Raw genomic sequence first — 27,793 nt, forward strand, 5'->3', positions numbered from 1 at the left:
GCCCTGTGCTCCCAGGGCATGCCTGTGGGCATGAGCTTCTCTGAGATAAGCCTGGGTTGTACGGGAGGTGGCAGGACTCAGGAGACAGACAGCCAGATCCGGGCAGCAAAACTGGCTCTGGATCCTTTCCAGCTGTGCAGCCTTGGGTAAGTTACCCAGCCTCTCTGAGTCCGTTTTCTCAAATAAAATAGGTGATTTTAACTCCCTATGATAAGCGTGTTAACCCCGTGGATCATCAGGAGGTGAAATGATCATGGAATGATAATGCATGATGAGGCACTTAGCAAACTGCCTGATACTCAGTATGTATCAGTTAGTAATGATCACGGTTGTTGGCGGCCTTAGGCCCGTGAGGTATTCACCGCATTTGCGGCTCCGCCCACCCAGTAGGTGAAACCTAGGTCCTTCCATGGAGCAGTTCTACTTTTCTGACCCCCATATGTCAACCCCACCAATCACACTAGCTCCTGGAGACAGCACTTGAAGGCATCTTCATCTCGCCAGCTGGGGGCATTGATGATCCAGCCATTGGCTAAGGAATGGTCAGCTAGCCAAGGATGGGCCACGCCACTGTCCAGTGGGGGGGCCTCCAGGGAATCCTGGGGTACCCAAGGAGCTGGGCATCTTTCCTGGAAGGGGTAATCACAGGCCAACTGTCCTGGCCCCATTATGCTACTGTCTGAACAGTAGAGTTTATCAAAAATTCTCCCCTAATCCTGTGAGGTAAGCAGGTGAGGAGTTTTAGCCCCACTCCAAAGATGAAGAGATTGACCATCAGAGAGGTTTTGTGAAATTCCTTCGGTCCCAGTAAATTAAAGAAAGTTAATTCCTTAACTTGGGTCCCTTCGGCCACCCTGTCCCCAGAGGGAAGCTCTCATGTTTTTACTATTAATGTTGAGAGCTTATAAGGTGCCAACACTTTATATACATCTAATCCTCACACTAAAGCCACAACCCTGTAAAACAAGGACTATATTATGCTTATTATCTCCATTTCACAGGTGGGAAAACAGGGTCAGAGCAGTGATGCAAATTGCCCAAGGTCACAGAGCCGAGGAGGTGGACAAACCAGGCCTCAAAGACAAATTTCCAGGTTGTCAAAGCCTGCATACCTTACCATGGCATATTGGCTTCCCAAGTACTTGTACCCTCTGGTGGGGGTTGTCTTTGGTCTTGGGCCCCCTTGATCTGGGCATGCCTGGTCCTGGGCAGATGCCAGACTCAGCGTGGCCTGAGTGGGGGCATGGCTGGCAACTTCAGTGGCCCAAGCACCTGGGCTGACCCACCTGCCTGGAGGGGCTGGGCTGAGAGAGGGCAGGTTGGTTTGTGGGGCCACAGGGCAAGATACTGGGGGGCTGTTTGGGAGGGCAAAAGCCAGCCGAGATGGGAGCAAGCCTGCAGAAGCATTTAATAGTGACCAGAGAGTCTGCCTGTCTCCCCGTGTCTCTGTGTCTCTGCCCCATCTCTCCCTGTAACACTGGGGCTCCTGTTCCGTCTCTCCTCTCTTTCTGTTGCCTCGTCTCTCTAGACCTCAGACTCTTCTGCTGTTGGTCACATAATAAGAAATATATATTTGGTAACTGCTCCCAGTTCCTGACACAGAGCTCCTGAGTCCCTTAGAAGTTCCTGGGTGATAAGAACATCTTTTGTTCAAACAAGGCGACTCTGGGTGGGCTCCCGGACAGCCTCAGTGTGGGGATTGGTCACCTGGGCTAGAAGCTTGGAGCTTTCAGTGCCCCGCATCCTTTGGGAAGGTGGAGGGGCTGGAAATTGGGTTAATTATTGATCATGCCTTCATAATGAAGCCTCCATAAGCACCCCATACACTGTGGGGTTCAGAGAGCATCTGAGTTGATGGATGCATCCATGTTCTGAGAGGGCGGTGTCCCCTGACTCCACGGGACAGAAGCTCCTGCACTTGGGACCCTTCTGGACCCCGTGTATCTCCTCATCTGGCTGTTAATACGGAACCATCATAATATGCTTTACAATAAACCGGTAAATGTAAGTAAAGTGATTTTCTCAGCTCTGTGAGCTGTTCTAGCAAACTATCAAAGCTGAGGCAGCGGGTTCAGGGAACCCCCAAATTTTTGGTCAAGTTGGACAGAAGTGCAGGTAGCCTGGGGACCCGAGGTGTCAGAAGGGAGGGTGTGTTTGTGGGACTGAGTCCGGGGACCTGTGGAGTCTGACACTCACCCTGTCGTCAGCTTCAGAACCGAATGAAATTACAGGACGGTTGGTGTGTCCACAGTTGGAGAATTGGTTGTTGCTGTGGGAAGAACCCCCATCTGGTGTCAGAAGTGTTGTGAGGAGAGGAACAGTTTTCCTTTAGCTTCTTTCTCTCAATCTGTCTCCCCATGAGTTCAGGCTCCCTGTCCCTGTCCCCACCTCAGTCTCGTCCCTGTCTTGGGTTGAACCGGAACCCTGTAGCCCTTCCTCTCCTCACCCCACACCTAAGGGTGTTATTGTGTGAGACCTGGCTGGTACCCAGCAGGCATGCAGCACCTCCCCAGCTCTCACCTCCCATCGATAGTCCCCGTAGCAACACTTGGTGTGGCCCGATCGTTTCCAACGTGTTACTCGCATGGTCTTGGGCACCGTTGTTATTCCTCGTTTTCAAATGAGGAAACCAAGGCACAGAGATGTTTGTAAAACATGCCCAAGCTCACACTGCTGGAGGAGGTAGAGCTAGGGCTCAAACCCAGACAGGCTGGCTCCCAGCTGTGGGCATGTCTCATCATGATGGCGAGCATCTATTGAGCACCTGCTGTATGTCAGCACTTTATGTCTGTGATTTCTGTGTGTTCTCATGACAGCCTCATTTAATAATTACAGGGGGTCAATTAACCCATTTGACAGAGGAGAAAACCGAGACTCGAGAACACTAGGTTGTTGCTTGGGTCACACAGCCTATAAGAGCGCACACAGGGCCTGACTCCTTGTCTGTCTGACTCTGGACCAGCTGCTCCCCGGGTTTCTATAGCTGAATGACTAAGTCTGATGAGGTTTGGAGCCTGAGGTGGGGAAACTTCTGGAAAATCCATTCAGAGCCACCAATCTGGTCTTTAGAGAAAGGCCCTTGGGACATGCCAGTGTGGTGAGCCCTGGGAATCCTTTAAGGTTATAAATCCCAGTTTTACCCTCTCTTGCTCTGGCTTCTTTATTCCATGGGCTCAGGGGAGTCTGTGGGACCCTCTCCCCGCTCTGGATATGCACACTCGTGGGACCCTGAATAGTAGTCGGTGGGGCCCTGGTGGGTGGGGGAAGGGGCTTTCTCTGGGGGGAGAGGGGGCGGGGGCAACAGCAGCCGCCAGCCGAGTGGGGGCCCTGACCCCCCCATCTCTGCCGCTGGGGGCTTTCTTTCCCACAGAGTCACAGCACACAGCACCCTCACGGCATTGTCTCTTCAAGTCGCAAAGGCTGGAAGGCATTCTTGACTAGCCCCATTTTACAGATGGGGCAACTGAGGTTCGGGAGGACAAATGACCTGCTAGGAAGTGCCTAAACCAGGGTGTTGATTCTGGTGCATTTGCACTGCTGCTCGCTGCCATCTGCCTTCTCAGAGCATAAGTCTGGCACTTTCACACACCGGGCACTGCAAAGCCTTGAGAACGGTATCACTGTCCTGCCTTGCAGGGAAGGAAACCGGGACTTAGTAGGTGAGGTCGTTTCTCTAAGCGGCTGAGTGCACAAGTGTCAGGGCCGTGGGATTCAAACCCCAAACTCTGGCTCTTTCTACCCCATTCACTGAGCCACCTCCCCAGGTTCTCCCCTGGCACAAGGGTGGCTCAGGGGCTCCCCAGGTCAGAGCAGGGGCTCAGCTGCAGGACTAGGGGAGGGGGATGGGGGACAGGCGGGACAGGCCGCCTCCCTCTCTTCCTCCATTCCTCTCTACCCCCATCCTGCTCAGCCTCTAGGTCTACTGCTGACTGCTCTCCGTTTCGTGCGCCTGCGTGTGTGCGGGTGTGCGTGTGTGTAATGTGGGTGATGCCACTGACGTGGATCTCTGCAAGCACAGGGTGAGTGTCATGGACCCAGAGCTCTCCTGGAAGGTTGTGTTTATTTGAGAGCTGAGTGTGCTTGTGTGTCTCTGAGGTCTTGCTCATTTATCTTTGCTTCAGGGCCTCCAAGTTTCCCAGAAGAAGGGCACGTGCACATGCGTGTGTGTGCATGTGTGTGCATACACACTCACAGAGGGCTCCACAATTTTGTCTACAGTCTGTGTTTAGACTCCTTCTCCCATCTATTAATTTTAGGGCCCCAGCTCCTTTAGACTGGAAGGTTGAAGCTCCAGCCACCCACGCCACCTCCCCTCACCTCATCCCTTGCCCTGAATTGGGGGTTCCCACAAAGTGTTCTCCAAACTCTCTCTGGGTGACTGGTTTGTTGGGGGTCAGAACTCTGCGGGGTAGGCAGCAGGGGGAGAAGGATCAATGGCCCAGAAGGAAGGGGATCAGGTAGAAGCAAATCTACTTTTTTGGGCAGCCAGATTACCGAAGGGCCTGGGTGGGCAACTTGCCCTGGGCCGGCGTGTCTAACTGGGGTGCACAGCTCTGCCACCCACTGGGAAGACTAATTTGTCTTTCCAAGGCTCCGAGTTTCCATCTGTGAGTGGAGATAATTAAACCCCACATAGTAGGCCAGTTGGGAAGATAAACTATGTTAAGTGCTTACTTCAGTTCTCTACACCCAGTAGGGGGAGGACCAGCCCAGGGTCCTGAGAGACAGGAATCTGGGGATGGGGAGGGCTCAGTGGGCATCTGCCAGGCCCTGAGAACCGACATGTTGGATTGTCCCAAACTCCCCTTTCCATGGTCCCCACACTTCCTGCACAGTCTGTTCGGTATTTGCAGAGCAGAAGTTGGAGAAGGCATCATGCCCCTGAACCCCAGCCCCTGTGTGTGTGTGTGCGCACGCGCACGAGCACACGCACAGAAAGCAAGGCAAAGAGAAGAGTGAAACAGAGGGAGTGAGCATGTTTGGGCCCTTTTCTCGCTGGAAATGGAAACCATTTATTAGTATCGTTATTGATACCAAAATTTGTTAGATTTAAATCATATCTATTCAGCATAACAATAATGTTATAATTACAGTAGCACAAGGAATGGCTTAGTGATGATTTCTACTGTGAGCACTAGCCCTGTGGTGATCCGTTGATATTCATAGTACAGAAATGATCTTATTCCTCTCTCCAGCATCCCAGCAAGCTGGGTAGTATCACCCTCATCCACTCCAAGTCACCTTTTCAGAAACCTGAGGCTCAGAGAGGTCAAGCAACTCACCTAAGTTCACACAGCAAGAATGGGACCATGGGTGTGTCTGAGTCCAGAGCCTCGCTCTACATACTGTCCTCAGCTGCCTCTATACCTTGCAAGAACCGTGGCCCTCACTCCCCTTCCAGCCCTGGCACTGGCCCCACCAGGTCCAACACACACCCTTCAGGCTAATCTACACCCCAGAGTCACTTACACACACCAGACTGTGGTGCTGGACTGATGCAGGAGGAGGGACCAAGCGACCCTTAGAAAACCTCACTGGTCAGGAGTCTGGGTTGCTAACAGCTCCAGCCTTGGCTTTTCAAGGACCTAGTTTGCTCTACAACTTGGAAAGGTGGCCTGGGCCTCAGTGTCCTTTCCTGCCAGGTGGGCACGGGCTGACAGCCTCGGAGCCTCAGCAGCATCCCCACCAGCTCAAAGCCGGCCCCCTTTCCCTTACCTGTCTCACTCCCTGACCTGCCCCTCTGGGCCATCACCAACCTGGCTTCGTCCCCGCAGAGCAGCTGGTGGCCTAGAAGGTGGGAGGCACGCGGCAGGTGGCTGTGGCGGGCCAGAGCTAGGGTCCTTGGAGGGGAGGCGGATGCTGACACGGCCCGTCGATGTGGTCCTGCCTGCTGGAGCCAGGGGAGCTTGGGATGCCAGTCCCTCTCTCAGCTGATCAGGATCTGAGCCACGGCCCGGCCACTTCTCCCCCAGAGCACTCGGCCCCACCCCAGTGAATAATGCCACTTGCCTCCTGGAGCCGGCCCTCACTGGGCTTTGATGATTTGGGGGGTAGCATGAATGGGTGGAAGACAAGGAAGGCTTACAGGCCCGGCCACCCAGGCGTGGAGCCTAGGAATGGTTACATTGCTGGTGGGAGGTAACTTTCTAATTTACCCCTTGTCCCCCAGCCTCTCAGTACCAGGCTTCCAGGTCTCCAAACCTATCCTTGACTCTCACGATCCCCTTCCAGGGCCTGGGGCTGGGGCAAGGCTCCTTCCCACCCCACCCCGACCACAATAATAATTAACCCCAATGAACCCCAGCACATAAAGATGTGGATTGCAGAAGGGAGGAATCATCACTGCCCCAGGGTGGGGAACTCCAGAGGTCCCAGGAAGGCCAAACCCAGCATCATCTAACACCGTCCCTTCACACACACACACACACACACACACACACACACACAATTTGTGCCTGAGTAGGTACACAGGCACCCCATCCATTGGGGCCTGGGAGGAGGGCTCACCCATCTTGAATTTGGACCAGTGTCTTCTTCATCATCTATTGTTTTTTTTTTTAAGCTTTTATCTCCTCCTTCCATTCTCCTAAGCCTATTTTCCTAATCTTTCCATTCATCCACGTATTCATTTATTCACCCAACGTTTACTGAACACCTACTATGTGCCACACTGTGTAAGGCCCCAGGGAATGGGTGTTGTCTAAAGAACAGGAAGGACCCGTGTCCCTGCCAAGCCCTGTCCCCTTCTCCATCAGGCAGCCTGGTTTGACTCACACTGGTCTGTCCATCAGCTGGTAAACAAGGCACTGTGGCTGGGCATGATATGTGTGTGAGTGTGTGTCGGGTGACGGGGTTGGAAGTTATGGAGGAAGCTGAGGGAAACATAAGGAAGTTGTATGTGGGGTGCGTGCCCTCAGGAAGCCCACCATGCATTGGCAGTGGGCAGAGACTGCTATTTATGTGACCCTCTCTCCCTGGGCACAGGAAGGCAGTGACCCCGAGTCTGCCTGTGCTGAGGTTGGGGCTGCATGCCCCAATTCTGGCAGGTGGGATGCGGACAGAAGTGACGCGTACCACCTCCAGACTTGGAGCTAAAACTGTCTTTTCATGTTTTCTCTTCCACCCCCAGCCCCCAGGCATCATTATGGGTCTGCCTCTTTTGAGGACCGTGGCTATGAGTATTTCTGCACGTTTCTTTGCATTTCTGTTGAGTGTATCCCTAGGGCATGCCTGTGTTCAGAGCTGTAATAAGGCTCTTTCCATATGACCCCATCACCAGATGGAAGGAGCCTGAACCCCCAAGTCACCCCTTGGAGCAGGGCCAGCTGTTTGTCATGTGAGCAAGAAATAAACCTGCATTGTGTTTACAGCTGAGATGTTTGGGGCTGTTTGTTACAGCAGCTAGTGTGACTTATCTTGACTAATGCAGGCAGATAACCCAGAAACATGCTGAATCCTACGATTAGGTCACAGGGCACGAGAGGGACCACTGACAGGCAGCGCATGACAACGGGGGTCTAACGCTAGCTGGTAGATGATGTCAGAGCAAGGGACAGACACCGTGAGTGGGAGCACCCGGCAAACAGTAGGTGCTCAATAAAATCGGTGGCACAAGTGAAATACGTGGGAACACTGGGAAGGCTTTGTAGGGGTGGCTGAAGTCATCAGCGCCCTGGAGGATGGGTGGGTTTTAGATGGGGTGCGGGAGTAGAAACTGCTACCCGGAATGAAGACAGAGGTAAGAGGGAGTAACAGCTTCCCAGGCTTTCGGAAGTCAGTGAGCAGCCACTCTGGCCGGAAGCAGAATAGTCAGAGATGGAGCCAGAACCTGGACGCCCTCAAAGGCTAAGCAATTTAGACCTCAGGCTGCCGGTCAGTGGTCTCCAAAGTGGGGTGTGCACAACTATTGGGGTGCAGGAAAAAATATTAAAGTGCCCATTGATATTTATCTCACTCTTTTAAATGCCTGTGTTTCGTATATATGAAGCTACTAAGCTCAGAGAGGTTGAGTAACTCACCCAAAGCCACAGAGCTAGGAAGCGTGTCTGACTCCAAAGCTGTGCTCTTCGCATACGCTAGACTCATGCAGAAAGGGGAGGGGTTGGATGGGGGCAGAGGCAGGTCTAGGGCAGGCTGGCTGGGAGGAGTAGAAATAGACCCCAGCCCTGGTTGTCTCTGCCTTGGCAGCAGGACAACGGCCCACTGGGGGCAGAAGTCAAGGACCCTGCCCACGCCTGCTCACTGGGCCCCTGGGGCCTGGTGAGAGAAGCCATGCAGGGAGCCTCAAAGGTGCAGACCTGGCTGGCCCATCGCCCAGAGCTTTTTCTCACAATTAATTCGCACTCCCATGAGCAGGATCCTGGGAGCCAGGAGAGAGAGGACGTGGGACTGAGAGGTCAGGCTGGGCTGAGAGAGAGGAATGGGGAAGAGTCAGGCCGATCAGGGGCTTCTCCCACCCCCACATGCTCAGCGGCTAACAACCCCCCCACCATGGCCAAGGGAACAGAGACTCCAGCCCTAACCTGGTTTCCCACATTTCACTCTTGCTGCATTTATGGGTGACATCTACCTTCCGATTTTTACCTCTTAAACGAACAAACAAACAAACAAATAAACAAACAAAACTCTTACCAATTAGAAAAATAAAGCAAACGTTTTAATGAAAATGGAATATACATACAGAAAAATGTACCCCTAATAGCAGTATAGCATGATGAATTTTTATAAAGGGTAACGAACACCCAGATCAAGAAATAAAACGTTTACCAGCCCCCAGAAGCCCTTATATGACCCCTTGTGATCACTACCCCCATCAGTAACGGCCATCCTAAACTTGTTTGTGAATTTTATATGAATAGAATCAAACGGAGTCTGTGCTCTGTTGTGTCTGGCTTAGTTCAACATTAGGTTTGGGCTGTATGATACACCCCAGCATGCATATTCCACATTTTATTCATCGTTGTACTGTTGGGGGATATTTGAGTTGTCCCCAGGGTTTGCCTATTTGGCTATGAATGTTTCTGCACGTTTCTTTGCATTTCCGTTGAGTGTATACCTAGGGCATGCCTGTATTCAGAGTTGTAATAAAGCTCTTTCCGTTTAAAAGGAAAATCTGCCTTCCTGCTTTGTTTTTGCTTTTGTCAACTCTACTGATGTATAATTAACTATAATAAAACGCACCCATTTTGAGGGTGCAGGTCGATGACTCTAGATCAACATATACACCCACGTGAATATGACCACAATCAAGATACAGAACATTTCCATCCTCCCAGAAAGTTTCCTCACATCCCTTTGCAATTATTGTTCCCCACCCACTCCTCCCTGGGCAACTACCGATTTGAATTCTATCGCCATCTATTAGTTCTGCTGTTCTTGAACTTCCTATAAATGGAATCCATACAGTAAGGACTTGTGTATTGTCTGGCTTCTCTCCCTCAGCTTCTCTCCCTCCCTCTCGGTCTGTGGGACTGTGTCAGTTCATCCACACAGGATTCTTCTGCCCTGTTTGCCTGTTCCAGATGCTCCTTTATATTCTGTGTGTTTTTTGAATGTATCCATTTGTTCATCCATTCTCCTGTTGGACATTCGGGCTGTTTCCAGTTTGGCTATAATGAACAATGCTGCTATGATCATCGAGATACACATTTTTGTATGGACACATGTTTTTATTTCTGTTGGTTGAATAGCTGGGAGCTGCCTTGTTGGGTCATAGGGTAAGTGTAGATTTAACCTTCCAGGAAATGGCCAAACTGTTTTCCAAAGGGGTTGTACCAACTTGCCCTCTCCTAAGCCGTGAATGAGAGGTCAGTTGCTCCACATCTCCTTGCCAACCTTTAGTGGTGCCAGGCTATTTACAATGAGCTATACAGTAGGTCTGAAGTGTTACCTCATTGGGAGTTTTAATCTGCATTTCCCTAAAGACTAATGATGTTGAACATCTTTGCATGTGCTCATTAGCCATTTGTACATTTCCTTTGGTGAACAGTCTATTTGTCTTCCTGATTTTCTGGTTTTTTTTGTACAGATTTTATTTATTTATTTGATATATATAGAGAGAGTGAGAGAGCACAAGCAGGGGGAGCAGCAGAGGGAGAGGGAGAAGCAGGCTCTCTGCTGAGCAGGGCGCCCGATGTGGGGTTGACCCCACAACCCTGGGATCGTGACCTGAGCTGAAGGCGGATATCCAACCGACTGAGCCATGCAGGCGCCCCTCAGTCTTCCTGATTTTGATTTCTCCCTCTCCCTTCCTACAGTGCCCCTCCCCTTCCATCTACATCCTCAGTACCCTCTTGTTTCAGGGTACTGGAACAGTCTCCAAACTAGTCTCTTGCCCTCCAATGGGCTACTCCACTGTGCCCAATGACCCTTCCTAAACACACTACACAAGTCACTCCTTTGTTCCAAAGTCTGCTATGGCTCCCCGAGTCTGCAAGAACAAGCCCCTTCTCTCAGTCTGCCATTCGCTGTGCCTCCAGCACCCAGGCCCAGCCGTTCTCTCCTGCCTTCCTTAATAATCTCCCAACCCTCTCTATGTCTTGAAGATCCAAAACGCCTTGTTCTCTTCCTTCTCAGGCAGGTTTAAATCTGTTCTAAATCAAGTCCGCCTCTCTCCAGGGAGGCTGTCAGCCAGCTCCACCCATGGGGACTCCTGGCTCCTGGAGCTCCTCTAACACATATTTGCCTCTGCTCCTGTTTGACACTCAGCATTTGCTTCCTAACAGCGTCACTTGTATGTCCAGAGGGAAGCGAGGGGTTTCTTGGTACTTTGTTCCTACCTTGGTAGGAAGTTTCCCAGTTTATGTGATAAAAGCCATGGCATGCCACCTTTATAAAATTGTATTATCATACTGTATATTAATATCATATATCCTTTTAAAAATTGTACATGTCCCCTCCCTGAAAATTCTAGTATATCTGGGAGGGGGGCACTTGGAAGTAGGGTAGTGTGGGGGAAAGGTACCGCCTCCTTCTCTGTTTTAAGAATCTGATATAAAGGGGTGTCTAGGTGGCTCAGTCAGTTAAGTGTCTGCCTTCAGCTCAGGTCATGATCCTGGGGTCCTGGGATCGAGCCCCGCATCTGGCTCCCTGCTCAATGGAGAACCTGCTTTTCCCTCTGTCTCCTCCCCCCCTCCTGCTCATGCACGCGCTCTCTCTCTCTCTCTCTCTCGCTCTCCTTCTATCTCAAATAAATAAATAAATAAATAAATAAATAAATAAATCTTAAAAAAGAATCCGATTTAAACAAAAGATAATTGAATTTGGAGGAGACACCCTGGATTTGAGTTCTAGTTCTGCCATTTAGTAACTTTGGGGTGGGTGTTGGGCAGATCAGTTCATCTCTTGGGGACTCCATGGATTAGATGGGGATGGCGCCTTACAGAGTTGTGAGAAAAGATAAAACCTAATAAGGATATAGAAGCCAGTGGTGAAACACACACGTGTGTGTCTGTGTGCGTGCGTCTGCATGTGGTGAGAATTGGTCTATTAGATTGTAGCCTCTTAGAACACTGACCTGGTATGATATGATACTGTATGTGGAAAACCCAAAAAAGACTCCACTCCACAACTGCTAGAACTCATACAGGAATTCAGTAAAGTAGCAGGATATAAAATCAGTGCACAGAAATCGGTGGCATTCCTATACACCAACAACAAGACAGAAGAGAGACAAATCAAGGAGTCGATCCCATTTACAACTGCACCCAAAACCATAAGATACCTAGGAATACATTTAACCAAAGAGGCAAAGGATCTGTACTCAGAAAACTATAAAATACTCATGAAAGAAATTGAAGAAGACACAAAGAAATGGAAAAACGTTCCATGCTCATGGATTGGAAGAACAAACATTGTGAAGATGTCAGTGCTACCTAGAGTAATCCACACATTCAATGCACTCCCCATCAAAATACCATCCACTTTTTTCAAAGAAATGGAACAAATAATCCTAAAATTTGTATGGAACCAGAAGAGACCCCGAATAGCCAGAGGAATCTTGAAAAAGAAAAGCAAAGCTGGCGGCATCACAATTCCGGACTTCCAGCTCTCTTACAAAGCTGTCATCATCAAGCCAGTATGGTACTGGCAGAAAAACAGACACATCGATCAATGGAACAGAATAGAGGGCCCAGAAATGAACCCTCAACTCTATGGTCAACTCATCTTTGACAAAGCAGGAAAGAATGTCCAATGGGAAAAAGACAGTCTCTTCAACAAACGGTGTTGGGAAAATTGGACAGCCACATGCAGAAGAATGAAACTGGACCATTTGCTTACACCACACACAAAAATAGACTCCAAATGGTTGAAAGACCTAAACGTGAGACAGGAGTCCATCAAAATCCTAAAGGAGAACACAGGCAGCAACCTCTTCGACCTCAGCCGCAGCAACTTCTTCCTAGAAACATCGCCAAAGGCAAGGGAAGCAAGGGCAAAAATGAACTATTGGGATTTCATCAAGATAAAAAGCTTTTACAGCAAAAGAAACAGTCCACAAAACCAAAGACAACCGACAGAATGGGAGAAAATATTTGCAAATGACATATCAGATAAAGGGCTAGTATCCAAAATCTATAAAGAACTTATCAAACTCAACACCCAAAGAACAAATAATCCCATCAAGAAATGGGCAGAAGACATGAACAGACATTTTTCCAAAGAAGACATCCAAATGGCCAACAGACACAGGAAAAAGTACTCAACATCGCTCGGCATTAGGGAAATCCAAATGAAAACCTCCATGAGATACCACCTCACACCCGTCAGAATGGCTAAAATTAACAAGTCAGGAAACGACAGATGTTGGCGGGGATGCGGAGAAAGGGGAACCCTCCTACACTGTTGGTGGGAATGCAAGCTTGTGCAGCCACTCTGGAAAACAGTATGGAGGTTCCTCAAACAGTTGAAAATAGAGCTACCATACGATCCAGGAATTGCACTACTGGGTATTTACCCCAAAGATACAAATGTAGGGATCCGAAGGGGTACGTGCACCCCAATGTTTATAGCAGCAATGTCCACAATAGCCAAACTGTGGAAAGACCCAAGATGTCCATCGAGAGATGAATGGATAAAGAAGATGTGGTGTATATACACAATGGAATATTATGCAGCCATCAAAAGGAATGAGATCTTGCCATTTGCAACAACGTGGTTGGAACTGGAGGGTGTTATGCTGAGTGAAATAAGTCAATCAGAGAAAGACATGTATCATACGACCTCACTGATATGAGGAACTCTTAATCTCAGGAAACAAACTGAGGGTTGCTGGAGTGGTGGGGGGTGGGAGGGATGGGGTGGCTGGGTGATAGACATTGGGGAGGGTATGTGCTATCGTCAGCGCTGTGAATTGTGCAAGATGTTGAATCACAGATCTGTACTTCTGAAACAAAAAATGCAACATATGTCAAGAAAAAAGAAAAAGAAGAAGATAGCAGGAGGGGAAGAATGAAGGGGAGTAAATTGGAGGGGGAGACGAACCATGAGAGACGATGGACTCTGAAAAACAAACTGAGGGTTCTAGAGGGGAGGAGGGTGGGGGGATGGGTTAGCCTGGTGATGGGTATTAAAGAGGGCACGTTCTGCGTGGAGCACAAACAATGAATCATGGAACACTACATCAAGAACTAATGATGTAATGTATGGTGATTAACATAACAATAAAAAAATCTGCTCTGAGAACACTGACCTGGTAAAGAAATCTTACCCTTTTACACAGAATCGGAGGGATAAGCTTATAGGAATTCGTGAAGGAAGATGTCATGGCAGAGGGCAGGAATCACTCATTAGTGTCCCTAACCTCCTCACAGGGCTCTCCACCACCTCTCTCCTCCTCCTGCTTTTCTTTCTCCTTCCCAAAGATCTCCTCGGCGATGCTGCTGTCCTCTCCCAGCCAGACCTCATTTTGAAAGGGACTTCAGTATGAAACCAGGGGGGATGTAAAACAAAAAAGAGAAAGGAGAAGAGAGCTCCAGATGCCGAGAAGGGAGTCTGCAGAGCACAAGGGCTTGTCCCCCAAGGACCTTCAGCAGCTCTGGGTGGGGCTGCACTGATGGGAAGGGGCTGCTCCCAAGGCAGCGGGGGTGGGGCGGGTGCTGTTTGCCATAACCCTGGGCACCCTGGAGCAAGTGGAATTGCAGAGGGGTCCACCTGGAATGACTTTTGTGTGTCCTCTATAGTCATGCCTTTCTCTATGGTTATTCCTTTTAGAGTTTCTCACTCCAAAAATCACTGGGCTGGAAAGTGATTCACCATTGCTAAAGTCAAGGACCAGGGGGACCCCACGCTCCATCTGGCTGGACGGAGTGAGTCCTTGAACTTTCTGCCCCACGAATTCGAGAACGTTTATGTGCCAAGAACTGTTCTAGTTACTAAAGACGCAGCCTGAGCAAGAGCAGCAAAGGTAAGGCCCTGCAAACGCCAGTCTGTTGGTGGAGACAGACAGGTCAGGGTCCCACGTGGGAGTGTCTGAGTGCTACTAAGAAAATACACCGGCTGGGGAGCCTGGGTGGCGCAGTCGTTAAGCGTCTGCCTTCAGCTCAGGTCATGATCCCAGGGTCCTGGGATCGAGCCCCACATCGGGCTCCCCGCTGCGCGGGGAAGCCTGCTTCTCCCTCTCCCACTCCCCCTGCTTGTGTTCCCTCTCTCGCTGTGTCTCTCTCTGTCAAATAAATAAATAAAATCTTTAAAAAAGAAAAGAAAATACACCGGCTAGGGGATAAAAACGTTACATTGGACTCCAGAGGGTGCAGGGACAGGAGAACGCGAGGAAGGTGTCTGAAGTCAGGCGGTCAGAGAAAGCCCTGTGGGGGGGGGGGGGTTCTTCATGGGGGTCGCCGCCGAGGCAGCCGGTGTTCCCTCCGGCCCCGGCCGGTTCTCGCTCCGGTGGCCTCCCCGCCTGCGCGCATCCGCCCCGCTCCTCCTGCGCCGTTTCTGGTCTCTCCCGCCTGGAGAACGCCCCCCGGGTCGGGCCGGGTGGCCGCCGCGCGCGGCAGGAGGAGCTCGGCTGCCCAGCACGCACGGTGACACCGAGGGCGGCTGTCCCCGACTGGCGCGTGACTCCGCCCCGGCCCGCCCCTGCTCGCGTCGTGCGCCTCGCGGGCCGCCGCAGACCGTCCCCGAGTCCTCCTGGGTCGCCCTGGTGGCCGCTGGGCGCGCGGAGCTCATGGAGCCGGCTCAGGGTGCCCCTCCGGGGAACGGCGGGGGCGAGGCGCTGCTGGGCGAGCTAGAGGCGCTGGTCCGGGACGTGGAGAGGGCCAGCTCGTGGTGGGAGCGCCGCGGCGTGGACTGCGCCATCCTCGGGCTCAGCCTCCTCGCCTTGCCGGCCGGTGAGCAGCACGGGACAGGGTGACAGGGGGCCGGGCTGCGGCTGCGGAGCGGGGTGCGGGGTGGGGTGGTGGAGAGGCTGGGGACTGGGGCGTGGGGGAGATGGTGCTTGCCGAGGACCCCAGGAAGGAGGGGTTCATCCCAAATCGGAAGTCTGGTGGCAGTGTCCTGCCGTAGGTCCCCAGAGGATGGGACACTGGAGAAGGGAGAAGGCCTAACGGCCTGCAGGGCGGTGGGGGTGGGGGAATTGAGAGGGATGAGAGGGACTGGGGGAGGGGAGGATGTTCCGCAGGGGCACCAGGGATGGGGTTTCCCCTGGACCTCTCCTGGTCGGGATCTGCCTCAGCACTCTGCTTGTGGCAGCCCTCAGGCCCCTGGCCCAGTTTAGCCTGGGTTGTAGGGGTAGGGGCTAGGCCCAGGTGTCCAAGAGCTGAAGGAAAACCCTGCCCACCCCCTATCCCCCATCTCTCCTTCCTCCATACAGGGTTCTTATGCCTGCGCTCTGAGAATGTCCTGGTCCTTGGGCTGGGCATCACCATCCTGGGTGTGTCCCACTACACACTCACTGTCAAGGGCAGCCACTTGGCCACTCACGGGGCGCTCACAGAGTCCAAAGGCTGGAGCAAGATCTGGGAGCTTTTCTTTGTGGAGGTGAGCCTAGTTGGGGTAGAGGTGACTGCTGGTACTGTGTGGGCGGATCTCACTGTTCATTCCTTTTTTATGCAATGCCATCATTGTCTGGGGGCGTGCAGGTGTGCACAGCTGTGTGTGCCTATGTGGACACTGCTGCAGCTGTTGATATGTGTATCCAAGCGTGCAGCACACACTACAGTTTGTGCGCGTGTGTGTGTGTGCGTGTGCACGGCCCCCGGCCCTCTAGAGGGTGCTCACACGGGTGGGTAGAGAGCTGCATGAGGAATGGATGCATATCCACCTACGGCAGTGGACCTGGCCTGGGCACCCCTGTTTCTCACCCTTTTCCTCTATGGGTAAAGCCAGAAGCTTCCGGCTAGGTTGTCCTCTCTGGACTGATGTCAGGCCTTTCCGGTTCCTCTGTGCAACTTGTCTCCTCCCCGCCCCCTCCCAGGTAGACCCTCACCTGGTCGCCCAGGTCCCTTATGAACAAATAGGAAAGTTGGCACCGAAGCAGTCCTTTTCTGCTCACGGCTTACCATGACCAATTAACTCAATTATTAACTTGATATAACTTTAAAATATATATATTTTATTTATTTATTTTTCAGAGGGATAGAAAAAGAGCGAGCACAAGCAGAGGGAGTGGCAGAGGCAGAGGGAGAAACAAACACCCCCTCGCCCCCCAAGGAGCGGGGAGCCTGATACGGGGCTCAATCCCAAGACCCTGGGATCATGACCTGAGCCGGAGGCAGATGCTTCACCGACTGAGCCACCCAGGCTTCCCGAACTTTATATAACTTTATTAAGGTCTCTATAACTACGTGCACGCGCAGACCCACAGATGACATTTCATACGGTTACGCATTTCCTACCTAGGGCTCTCCATTCCCCCTTTCTCCCCTTCCTCTCCTCTCCCACCTGCACACATTTCTAAAGTGCTAACAAGAGGAACCTTCAGGTTCCCGATCCTCACGGTCTGTTTCAAGTCACTTCCCTTCCCCGGAGTTCCCGGGGTGCTGGTGCTAGCTAGACTCTGAGGCCTGGGGCCAAGGTCAGACGCTCCATAGCTTGTAATCACGGGAGGGGAGAAGCTGGGGGTAGGATGAGCTCTGTGTGGACTTTCCAAAGCTGTCCCAAGTGCCAGGAGCCCCGGGGGCAGCTGAGGGTAAATAGGTGTGGAGTTTGGACTAAGTTGCGACAAGGGATTTGACTGGGGAACACAGAGGTGACTGTGTTCTCAAACTTCCCTGCGCAGCTGAATGACCTGGAGGCCCAGGCTTATTGGAGGAGAGCGCCCCGGCCCCTCTCTTCCCCAGGTTCCCCAGGTGGATCTGATACCCACCAAAGTTTGAGAACTCCCTGGCTTCAACTCCGGGGAATGAGGTAGCTATGGTGGATGCCAAGCGAAGGCAGGGAACTGAGGACACGTCCCCTGAGAAGCTTCCCAGGTACCCCAGCCGAAGAGCTGGTACAGAATCACAGTGCCTGACCTGCCACGAGGGACCCAGGCAGCTTGGTGGCTGCAGGCTGTCTTGTCCCCATGAGCCCCAGGGCTGTGGCCTCATCTTTGCCTCTTTGTACGTTCAGCTCTTGGCACAGGGCCGAGCTCTAGGTGGGCGTTCCGTCCGTATATGTTGACGGTGACTTTGCACGTGATGTGGGCAGAAGGTCCAGGGAAAAGCCAGCTAATGGAGGGTCACCATCTAGAGGCCCCTGAGTCCCTTGTGGTGGGGGAGGCTTGGTTCTGCAGGGCATGCTTTTCTGCCCACACAGTGTGGTTCTGGCTATGCCCCTGGGGAGGGTCTGGTTTCCAGTGTGGGGCAGGGGTTGGCTCAGTCTCCCCCTACCCCTGGCATTAGTGGGGCAAGTGGGATCCTCGGGGAGGGTGCCGATCTTGGCAGCCAGGCAGGGGCCGGCATTGGGGCACGGCTGTGGAAGCCACAGGCCCAGCCCACCGGCCTCCTGACCTGGGGCAAGTTACTCAATTCAGTGTTGGCTTCCTCGTCTAATAAACAGGGATCATAACATCACTGGCCTGGTGGAGCCAGAGCAAGGCTTAAATGGGACCATGGAGATCTGGATTTAGGGCCTGGGCCTGACTCTTGGATGTTCACCAAGTGTTGGCATTGCTTTTTTTTTTTTTTTTTCTGGAGGGAACATGAGGTCAGCTGCAAGGAGAGGGTTAGCAGTTATGTTGTTCCTGTCCGTTAGTGCTGTTTGTGTTTAAGAGAAAGCCTCCCGCATTAGGCAAAGCTGGACAGATCGAGTGTGTGAGTGTGTGTGTGAGTGAGTGAGTGTGTGAGCGTATGAATGTGTTGAGGGCACTGTTTGCTACAGGGCTGGCCCACCCCCTGTTCACGTGGCACAGAGGGCAAGTTCTCGCTGCCCGGGAACCTCCTGGACCCCTGACTCCCCACTTCTGCCACGTCCTGTTGTCTTCTCTCTTTGATCCTCCTCTCGTTGGCTTCCTGTGCTCGACCCAAACCTTGACCCCCCAGGAGCCACCAGCACTACAGAATGATCTAGTTCTCTAGTCTGGAGCCCCAGGTGCCAGCAAGGGCCGTTGGTGTCGCTGGGCAGCCAGCTTTGGCCAGGTTTGTCTCAAGGTCTGCTGGCTCGAGCTGGGGGTGGGACAAGGGCCTGGCCTCTCTGACCGCTTGGATCTGGGGGAGGGGCAGGCAGGATGGACAGAGCAGTGACACTCCAGTTGTCCTTGTTTCTTTGAGGTATCCCCAGTTATGCACACCTGCCCACACTAGAGTGAACTTCCCTCTGAAGACCTACTTCTGGTCCGCATGAGGAAGTTCCATTCCTCCTGCTAGTGAGCCTCTGAGCCTCTCCCCCGTCCACTGATGGCCCTGGCCTTCCCTGCAGGAGCACCTGCCCCTCTCTGTCCTAGGTTGTGTGATAGCACTGCAGGAAGGCGTGGGCAGGGCCATCCTTGGTTTAAATCCCACAGCTTGGGAAGGATTGACTCCCCAGATCAGAGGGTTTAAGGACCTCCTTGTATTTCACAAACAATCAAGATGCTTCCAAAGAGGGAGGGAACAGGTCCAGCCAGTCACTAAGCTCTTAGTGTGTCTCAACTTCAAACTCTCCTTCTGAAGTTGGCTTTGTGCTTGCAGGGGTGGGGTCACAGCTGGTCCAAGGCGAGCATGGGGAACCCTGGCTCTGCCCTGGGGAAGGGGACGTCACACAGAGGAATGCCATCACCTTCGTTGGAGTCCCGTATAGTGGTGGAAACAGAGCTCAAAAGCCCCAGCTGGTCCTGATTCTCGAATGTTCTTGAGTTCAGTGTGGCCATTATCTTCTGGATGTCTCTCCAACTTTTCCTCTGTCTGCACCCGAACCCTGAGGGGCATTAGTCTGAGTATGCCCGACTATGATTTTTAATTTTTTTTATTTAAAAAAATTTATTTAGAGGGCAAAACTAGATCTGTAGTACAAAATATACTTTTGTGGAAAAAACCACAAACTTTAGTTTCTAAATAATTATAGATTCACAGGACTTTGCAAAAATAGGACAGAGAGGTTGAGTGTACCCTTCATCCAGCTTCCCCCATTTATTTACATTTATATATTATCTTTTTTTTTCAGATTTTATTTACTTATTTAGGGAGAGACAGAGTGAGCAAGTGGGGGGAGGAGCAGAGGGAGAGGGACAAGCAGATTCTGTGCTGAGCAGGGAGCCCAACACGGGGCTTGATTCCATGACCCTGATGAGATCATGACCTCAGCCTAAATCAAGAGTTGGATGCTTAAACGACTGAGCCACCCAGGCGCCCCTTTTTATATAACATTTATATTTATTATTTTTTTAAAAGACTTTTATTTATTCATCTGACAGAGAGAGAGAGACAGTGAGAGAGGGAACACAAGCAGGGGGAGCGGGAGAGGGAGAAGCAGGCTTCCCGCGGAGCAGGGAGCCCGATGTGGGGCTCGATCCCAGGACCCTGGAATCATGACCTGAGCCGAAGGCAGACGCTTAACAACTGAGCCACGCAGGCGCCCCTATAACATTTAAATTTATATAAGTGACATTCGTATAAGTGTCCTTCAATAGCCAAACCAGGAAATTGAAATTGGTACTGTGTGTGTGTGTGTGTGTGTGTGTGTGTACCTCTGCCATTTTATCATGTGTAGATTTGCAAAAGGGACTTGCAAGCAGCCCCCCACTCTACCCCGCCCCCGCCCAGCTTTGGTGTGGCTTCCTCAAGGATAAGCCCGAGGACTCTGGGAGGGGGGGTCTCATGGCAATTCCAACTCCTGTGGGTCTGTAGAGCCCAGCTGCTGGTGGTGGGGACTGTGGGGGGCTTGCATATGGCCCCTCAGAGGCAGAGGACCCCGGAGCTGGCCAGGCAGTCATGTGTGGATGGCAGCCCGAATGCAGCCTTGAGGGAGGGGCTCAGGGAGAAGAGGTCCGGGCAGTGGCTGCCCCCCTGGGTGAGGATGCCAGTTTGAGGGGGAGCTTCGGGGGCTGGGACAGCGTCGGTCCAGGCTGAGTGGCAATGGCTGAGCATTGCTCCCCACATCACCGAGCTTCTCCTCCCTGCCAAGCCCTCCGCTGGGTGCTGGGGACACAATGGTGACCCAGACCCGCTTCTAGTTCCCCAAGGGCTCAGAGTCAGGTGGGGAAACAGATACACACGAATGACATGGAAGTAATAAAAATCCTGATTATATCAGCGGACACTGACTGGACGCCTCCTGTGTATTTTACATGAATTATTGCAGTTAGTAGGCACGCCTCCCTGTGAGGTGGAGGCTGTTATTACTTCACTTCGTAGATGAGGAAACACTGGTCTGGGAGGTTAAGTCGCTTGGCCAGCGCTGCTCAGCTGGTACGTGGTGCAGCCCGGGACCGGGGCAGGTGGAACGTAACATCGAGCAGGTGGTGTGCAGGCTGTGAGCACAGAGAGAGCGTGGCAGGGACACGAGGCGATATCTCCAGACATCTTTGGCTGTTGTGACCGGTGTGTGTGTGTGTGTGTGTGTGTGTGTGTGTGTGTGTGTGTGTGTGTTACTGGCCTCTAGTGGGTAGAGGCCAGGGGTGCATTTGGGATATACTTCTACAAGAAAAGAATTGGTTGTTTATCTGAAATTTGAATTTATCTGGGTGTCCTATGCTTTATCTGACAAACCTATGGCTGAGGCCCGTGGAACCCCAGAGGCCCCCACCACCCTGAAGCCAGCATGAAGGGACTGCTCAGCTCCTGGGAATCAGTGAGAGAGGGTCCAGAGGGAGTCGGGGGCCTGTCCTCCCTGAGGGCAGCTGGTCCGGGACAGCCAGACGCCTTTCTTTCTCATCTGGTCTGCATTTGCTGCCCCCGTCCCTGTGCCCCGCTCTGGAGTTATGCCACCACGTGCTAGGCTGTCTGTCCCCCCGGAGCTGGAAACCTGGTCATTGCCCTTGATCCCTCCTGCTCCTCCCACCCCTCCCCTTCTCAGACCCTGTGCCCCATGCCTGCCTGTCCCATCCCCTTTCCAACAGCCTGCAGCCCATCACCTGTCTCGTCCTGCCCCTCCCCTTCCAATCCAGTAGAATGACCTATTGAAAACCGCTTTGCACCATAATTTTATTATGATACATTTTAATCCTGCGAAGTATTGTTTGTTTAAAAAATAAAAATATTCAAGGACACGTAAGAGATCAAGGGCCTCCCTTCCGTCCCAGGAGGAAAATGGGGAGCTGGGGGTGAGGTTGGAAGAAGACCCATCACCGGGCTTCTTGAATTCTGAATTATGTAAATGTATTACCTATTCAAAAAATAGGTTTTTTCAAACTACCACCTTAGCTATTAATTACCTTTGGCCACCGGCAGAGGTCTGAGGATGCTTCAGTGCACAGACAGCTAAGTGAAGGAATAAGTGACTGATGAGAGACTTGGGGTCCCTGATGTTTAGCGGAGGGAAGGTGTCAAGAGGACTTACAATGGCATCTGCCCCATGCACACTCTGGCCACTTGCATCGCCTGAGTGCTGCTAAGAGATTGGGGCCCTTAAGTCTCTGTGAGGGGCACAGAGCACGGTGACATCAAGAAGCAACACCAGCCTTGAGGCATGTGGCTGGCCCAGCTGGTGGAGTGTGTGCCTCTTGATCTCAGGTTCGGTGGGGAGATAACTTAAAAAAAAAAAAAAAAAAAAAGGAAGAAAAAGCAACACCGGCCGTGGGGCTTCTGGAACTCTCCTCGGGTCTGTGTGTGGAATCCTCTTGGGCGAGCCCTCTGCCTAATCCTTGTGAGCAGGACAGTCTGTTTTCCAGCTCCCTGTGCAGCATTTGGCCCCTGGCCCTGCCCTGCCGCCAATGGGTGTCCGTGGGCGGGAGCCGGCCGCAGTCTGCGTGTGGTCTTCTCTCCCAGCCCAAATCCACCCTCTCCTTTCCTCTATGGAAGGAACATCCAGATGGGAGTGAGAATTCCAGTGTTATGGAAATAGCCCCAAATCTGTTCTTATTCATGTAAAAAGGCCAACCACACACAGACTCTGGAAGTGTGTGCTGAGTCACGTGGAGCTCAGCCCCCCTCCCCCCATCCTGGGGTCCGGCCACGTGGCTGAGCGGCTGACCGGGGTCCCCACCAGGTCCCTGGGGGCTCAGTCCTGCTCAGGCGCCAGGCCGTTGGTGGCATCACTGCCCTGAGTGTGGTGAGCTGCCGGTTTGTCTGTGTGCAGAGGCGGACCTTGTGCCGGAAGGAAGGGCAACTTTGTCCCCATGCAGCCTGCAGGTGCCATTGGCCCTTGGAGCAGAAGTGCACGGGAAATGCAAATCGAAACAGTTGCTTCTCAGGGCACCTGGGTGGCTCAGTATGTTAAGCGTCTGCCTTGGGCTGAGGTCACGATCTCCGGGTCCTGGGATCTGGGATTGAGCCCCGCGTTGGTCTCCCTGTTCAGCGGGGACTCTGCTTCTCCCTCTGCCTTTTCCCCCAACTCGTGCTCTCTCTCTCTCTCAAACAAGTAAATAAAATCTTTAAAAAAATATATGGTTTCTTTAAAAAAATAAAAAAAGAAAAACGGTTGTTTCTTCCAATTACATGGATAGAACCTTGAGGCTCAAAACACACTTGCAGGCCTTGGACAGGCAGGCTGGCCTCTGAGGACATCCCGCCAGACCCCAGCAGCAGCCCCCCGAGCCCGCTGCTGAAAGCCACTGCCTGTAACTCGAACCAGCCGCGTGGCCCCAATGGGTGCGTGCCCTGGAGACCAGCGGGCCTGGAAGAGATGTCACTTCAGCTGACACTGCCCACCCTGTGCAGCCTGCCCCAGGATCTGTGCCTCTGTGAGGTTACAAAAACAGTGAGCAGAATTCATCCCCAGGCAGGTTACCTCACCCTAGAGCAAAGCGCTTTGTCCTGCTTTCGTGGACTCCACAGCAAGGCTGTGCAGGGTGGGCATTTGCCTTCCCAGCATCTGCCTCCCGAGGGGCCTGGGCAGTGCTGGCTTGGCAGATCGGTCTCTTGTAAAACTGCAGTAGTCATGTCACTAGCTGTGCCCCTCGGAGTCCTTCAGCTGGAGCTTCCAGCTCCATTTTCACGCCATTTCAGTCTCTGCAGAGGGAGCATGAAGACAATGTCGTTCCTGATTTGTCTTCTCCTGGCTTTGGCTCTGCTGCCTGGACCCAGAGCCCGGGTTCCTGCTCCCCTGCAGTTAGCGGCTCGTCTCAGGGGTCTTATGGCTGACCTTGGGGGGATTCTGGGTTCCAATCCTCCCTCTGCCACCTTCCTAGCTGAGTGACCTGGCGTGGTCATGTGGCCTCTCCCTGTCTCAGTTTCTGCTTCTGTCAACTGTGGATCATAATGCCACTGACCCGCTAGGCTTGGAGGACAAACAGATCACACTTGCAAAGTGCAGGACATGGAGCACGAGGCTCACCGTGATCGGAACTGGGAAACTCCTCATGTTCTTCTGGAAACAGGCGGGCAGCCTCTTCGATAAAATTTGCAAAATCTTCTGGCCTGAATAAAATTTTGGAGGATGCTGACATCTGCATTTTAATTTGCATATATCTGCATAACACACACCTTAGTGCCTCTTTTGCATTCAGAATGACTGTCCTTCTTGGAGTCCCAGAGCCACTGTCCCGCTGCTCGTGGGCAGTTTGGAAGAATCCCATGAGGGTGAGGGTGCGTGCCAGAGGAGTCACCCCTGGAGAGAAGTTCACGCTCAGCCCCCACTGGGGCGCCTCACCCTAGGTGCCACCCTCATGGACAGACCTCCCCTCACTGCTGGGGGGCTCAGGATGTAGAGCAGCGCCGTGAAGATACAGATGTTTCCAAGAGAAACAGGCACAACATAATTGCAGTTGGAGCTTTACCTGCATGGCGCCCAGTCCTCCGACAGCCCCCTTAGGCTTGCAGGCTTACCTGGGTGGTCAGTGGCAGAGTGGCAATTGGGGCTGGCTTCCCACCTCCAAACACTTAGCATCGCCACACCGAGTGGATGCTGTCACTCTGCTGTCACGGAGACCTGAGTGCTGATGGTCCGATGAGCTCGGGGGTGTAGGGTGGGAAGGCCCTGGAAACACAGCATCCCGGGGGTGGGGGGTGTGTTTAAGAAACATATAAGAAACTTATATGCCTTGAGGCTTGCAAAGGTCCTGCTTTGCTTGATTTTGCCTGCCATGGACCCTGGTGCCCTCTCTGCCCCCCTCCCCTAGGTATGCTTGGCCTTCAGCGCAGAGTACGCCAAGTATGGACACGTCAAGATACACCATGGTTATACCAACGTGCTGGGCCTGGGGGACTCGAGCACGTGGAGACTGCCTTGCCTCAACCGCTTTGTGTACATGTTCCTTTCTCCTCTCTTGATCCCCATCATAACTCCACTGGTGGCTGTCGGTGAGTATGCCAGGGCCGCGCCCTGCAAGAGCAGGTTCCCCACTTCCCTTACTTCCCCTCCTGACTTCCTGGAGGCTGCTTGTGGAGGAAGCTGGGAGCCCCGAGTTAAGACCAGAAATTTTCTGAGACAGCCAGGCAGGGTGGAAGGAGCCTTGGACCCAGGGCCAAGACTGGCTCTGCCACTTACTGGCTGATGACCACAGGCAGGTAACGGACCCACTCTGACTCAGATTCTTAACCTGGTCCTCAAGGGTGGTGTGAAGGCATCGTGAGGTCCTAGATGTAAAAATACTTCACAGATGCCTCGTGCTATATTACATGTCAGGGATCGTAATATTATGGGAACAATATCATTTGGTGGAAGGGGGGGCTGGAGGGCGGCCCAACCTGGGTCCCAGCCCTGGATGGCACTTACCACTTCCTAGCAGAGTGGCCTTGGTCAAGTTGCTTAGCGCTCTGCTTCCTTATCCATAAAATGGGCGAATGTCCTTTTTGGGGCTGTGAGGATGAACAGATTGCTCTAGTTAGCACACTAGTTAGCACCCGTGGACCAGCAGGGAGCCTGTTTGTGTGGGATCTGAACCTTGCCTTCCCTCCCAGCCCCACACTCGATTTCTTGCTCCCTCTGGCAGAGCGGCTGAGGAAGGTAGAGCTCAGGTTGGCTGTGCGCACGCTGGGCCTGATTTCCCTGGGCCTCTATGCTCACTACTGGCTACTTCTGAACGTGTCTGGCTTCAGGAGCCCCGGCTCGGCCCTGCTCTGCATGTTCATCACCAGATCCCTGCTGGCCCACCCTTACCTCCATGTCAACATCTTCCAGGTGAGGCCTCCCTGACCTGGAACGCAGGCTAGACTCAGTGTTCTAAGGGAAGAGAGAGAGGCAGTCCCCCCACCTCCCACCCCAACTTCTCTGTGGGTTATCACAGAGAGTTTGGGTTTCAAGTAAAGTATTTGCTTCTCTTCAACCCTGGCTGCCATTCACATGTGGCTGGTAGATGGAAGATTTAAGAAACTTATATGCCTAGGGCGCTTGATCAGGTCCTGTGGAGACACAAGTGGTTAGGACCCCATCTCCCGTCCTCGGGGCACTTACTGGGACAGGCCCAAGTGACGTGAGCCGCGGGCCATCACCGAGGCCCCAGCGCAGGTCACGAGACAGGAGGAGCCAGAGACGGGAGGTCTCCAGGGGAGGCCAGGGGCTCAGCACTCAGGTCCATAGGGATGGGTCCCTGTTTCCTGGACATGAAGACGAGACGGATGAAGGTGAGAGCGTCCTTCATGCCCCCATCCCAGCACCGGCCACACTCATCTCGGAGTGCGAAGCTGTGCCTCCTGCCCGGGCCACCCGGCTGCCTGCCTGTCTTGCTAGAGCGGACGCTCCCGTTCACTTCCAAATCCCTTGGAGGAGGCACTTATCCATACTTGTTGAATGAAAAATTGCACAAACTTGATCTTGAATCCTGAGCAGAATTTTGATTAGTGAAAAGAGAGCAGAGAAGGGTCTCTCCAGGATGAGACAAAGGCATCGTGGCATGAGAGTGGTGGGCACGTCAGGATCATGGGGTCCAAGGGGTATCCAAGCCAAGCCCCTCATTGTACAGATGGAGAGAGAGGCCCAGAGATGGGTGAGATTGAGCTCAGAGCACAGACAGGAGAATCCCAGCCTCCTCTTGCCTCTCCACGTCCCGCCAGAGGTCCCCAGGTGGTAGGTGAGGATGTCCAGGGCGGGGCGGGGAGGCACAGGGCTGCCCGGCCTAGACCTAGGGTGTGACCCACATGTCTGTCACAGCACATTGGGCTGCCCATGTTCTCCCGGGACAAGAAGCCCCGGCGGATTCACATGATGAGCCTGGGTGTGCTGAACCTGCCTCGGCTGCCGGTGCTGGACTGGGCGTTTGGCCACTCCCTCATCAGCTGCCACGTGGAACACCACTTGTTCCCCTGGCTCTCTGACAACATGTGCCTGAAGGTAGGTGGCGGTTGGGCCGGCGAGGTTGGGACGAAGGGACTATCTGAGGGCAGAGGGAAGGGAACCCCGGGTCCCCCAGCTGGCCCGGTCAGAGGTACCCTGGAAGGCCAGCCCTGTGTCCAGGCAGCAGTGTGCGTTTCCGATCAGAGACAGGTGGGTTCCTTACTAGCACTGCGACTCTGGACAAGTTAACTGAATGTCCGGGAGCCTCAGCTTCCTCATCTGGACGATGAGAGTAAGCGGTGCTTGTTGGCACGCTTTAAGGATGAAATGAGATGGATCTGACGTGCTGGGCATGCAGTACGTGCTTGGCAAATGGGGAGCTACAGTTTTTAACCCCTATGCCAAGGGAGACTGTCATACAGTTGGGCACCCTGGGGGGGAGGATGTGGGGGAGAAGGCCCCCACCACCCCTTTCCCTTGCCTTCTGGGAGGGGAGAGGCAGGAATTCTCCCCGCCCCTCCGCTCCTCTAGAGCATCATGGAACAAGGCAACAAGAAATGGGGCTGGGAGGAGGAAGGGCCACCCCTGGGGAGGGGGCTGTCCCCAGTTCTGGCTCAGCGGACCCTCCTGTCCACCTTCTGGCAGGTGAAGCCCGTGGTGTCCCAGTTCCTCCATGAGAAGAAGCTGCGGTACAATGAGGACTCTTACCTGGCTCGCTTCAGGCTGTTTCTCAGTCACTATGAGGAGTTAATGGTGCAGACCCCTCCCATCACCGAACTGGTGGGATTGCAGTGAGGGGTGGGCCACACAGTCACCCTGCACCCCCTCCCTGACCCAACCCTAGCTCTCTTGCTTCTGCTGGCCTGCCCTCACTCTAGAAGGGCCTGGGCCCTCCCCTAGTGCGGTGGCTGGGTTGCTGGTGGTGGAGTGGGGAGGCACTGGGGACAGTGAGGTGGAGCGCTCCGGCCGGGATTTCTGGGGATAACCTGCCTTGCTTGCTTTTCTGAGTTTTGAGGGGTATCTGGGGGAAAGGACTAATAGTGGCATTGTGGTCAGTGTGGACCTCAGCCAACCTTATCTCAGGGCT

The 27,793-nt window shown here is 53.0% G+C and overlaps 1 protein-coding gene across 1 annotated transcript; it reads left to right on the forward strand.

The window, feature by feature from the left end:
• The first annotated feature begins 15,166 nt into the window (after positions 1 to 15,166).
• Positions 15,167 to 27,501, forward strand: FADS6 (fatty acid desaturase 6). The gene is made up of 6 exons (XM_028112312.2): positions 15,167 to 15,329; positions 15,812 to 15,978; positions 24,614 to 24,794; positions 25,427 to 25,614; positions 26,584 to 26,763; positions 27,352 to 27,501. Exons 1-6 carry the CDS (start codon positions 15,167 to 15,169, stop codon positions 27,499 to 27,501), a joined length of 1,029 nt encoding a protein of 342 aa, XP_027968113.1.
• Positions 27,502 to 27,793: the final 292 nt, after the last annotated feature.

Source organism: Eumetopias jubatus, unplaced genomic scaffold (assembly GCF_037043125.1).
Source record: "Eumetopias jubatus isolate StellerSeaLion01/CBP00866 unplaced genomic scaffold, mEumJub1_p1.0 scaffold_10, whole genome shotgun sequence".
Lineage (NCBI taxonomy): Eukaryota > Metazoa > Chordata > Mammalia > Carnivora > Otariidae > Eumetopias > Eumetopias jubatus.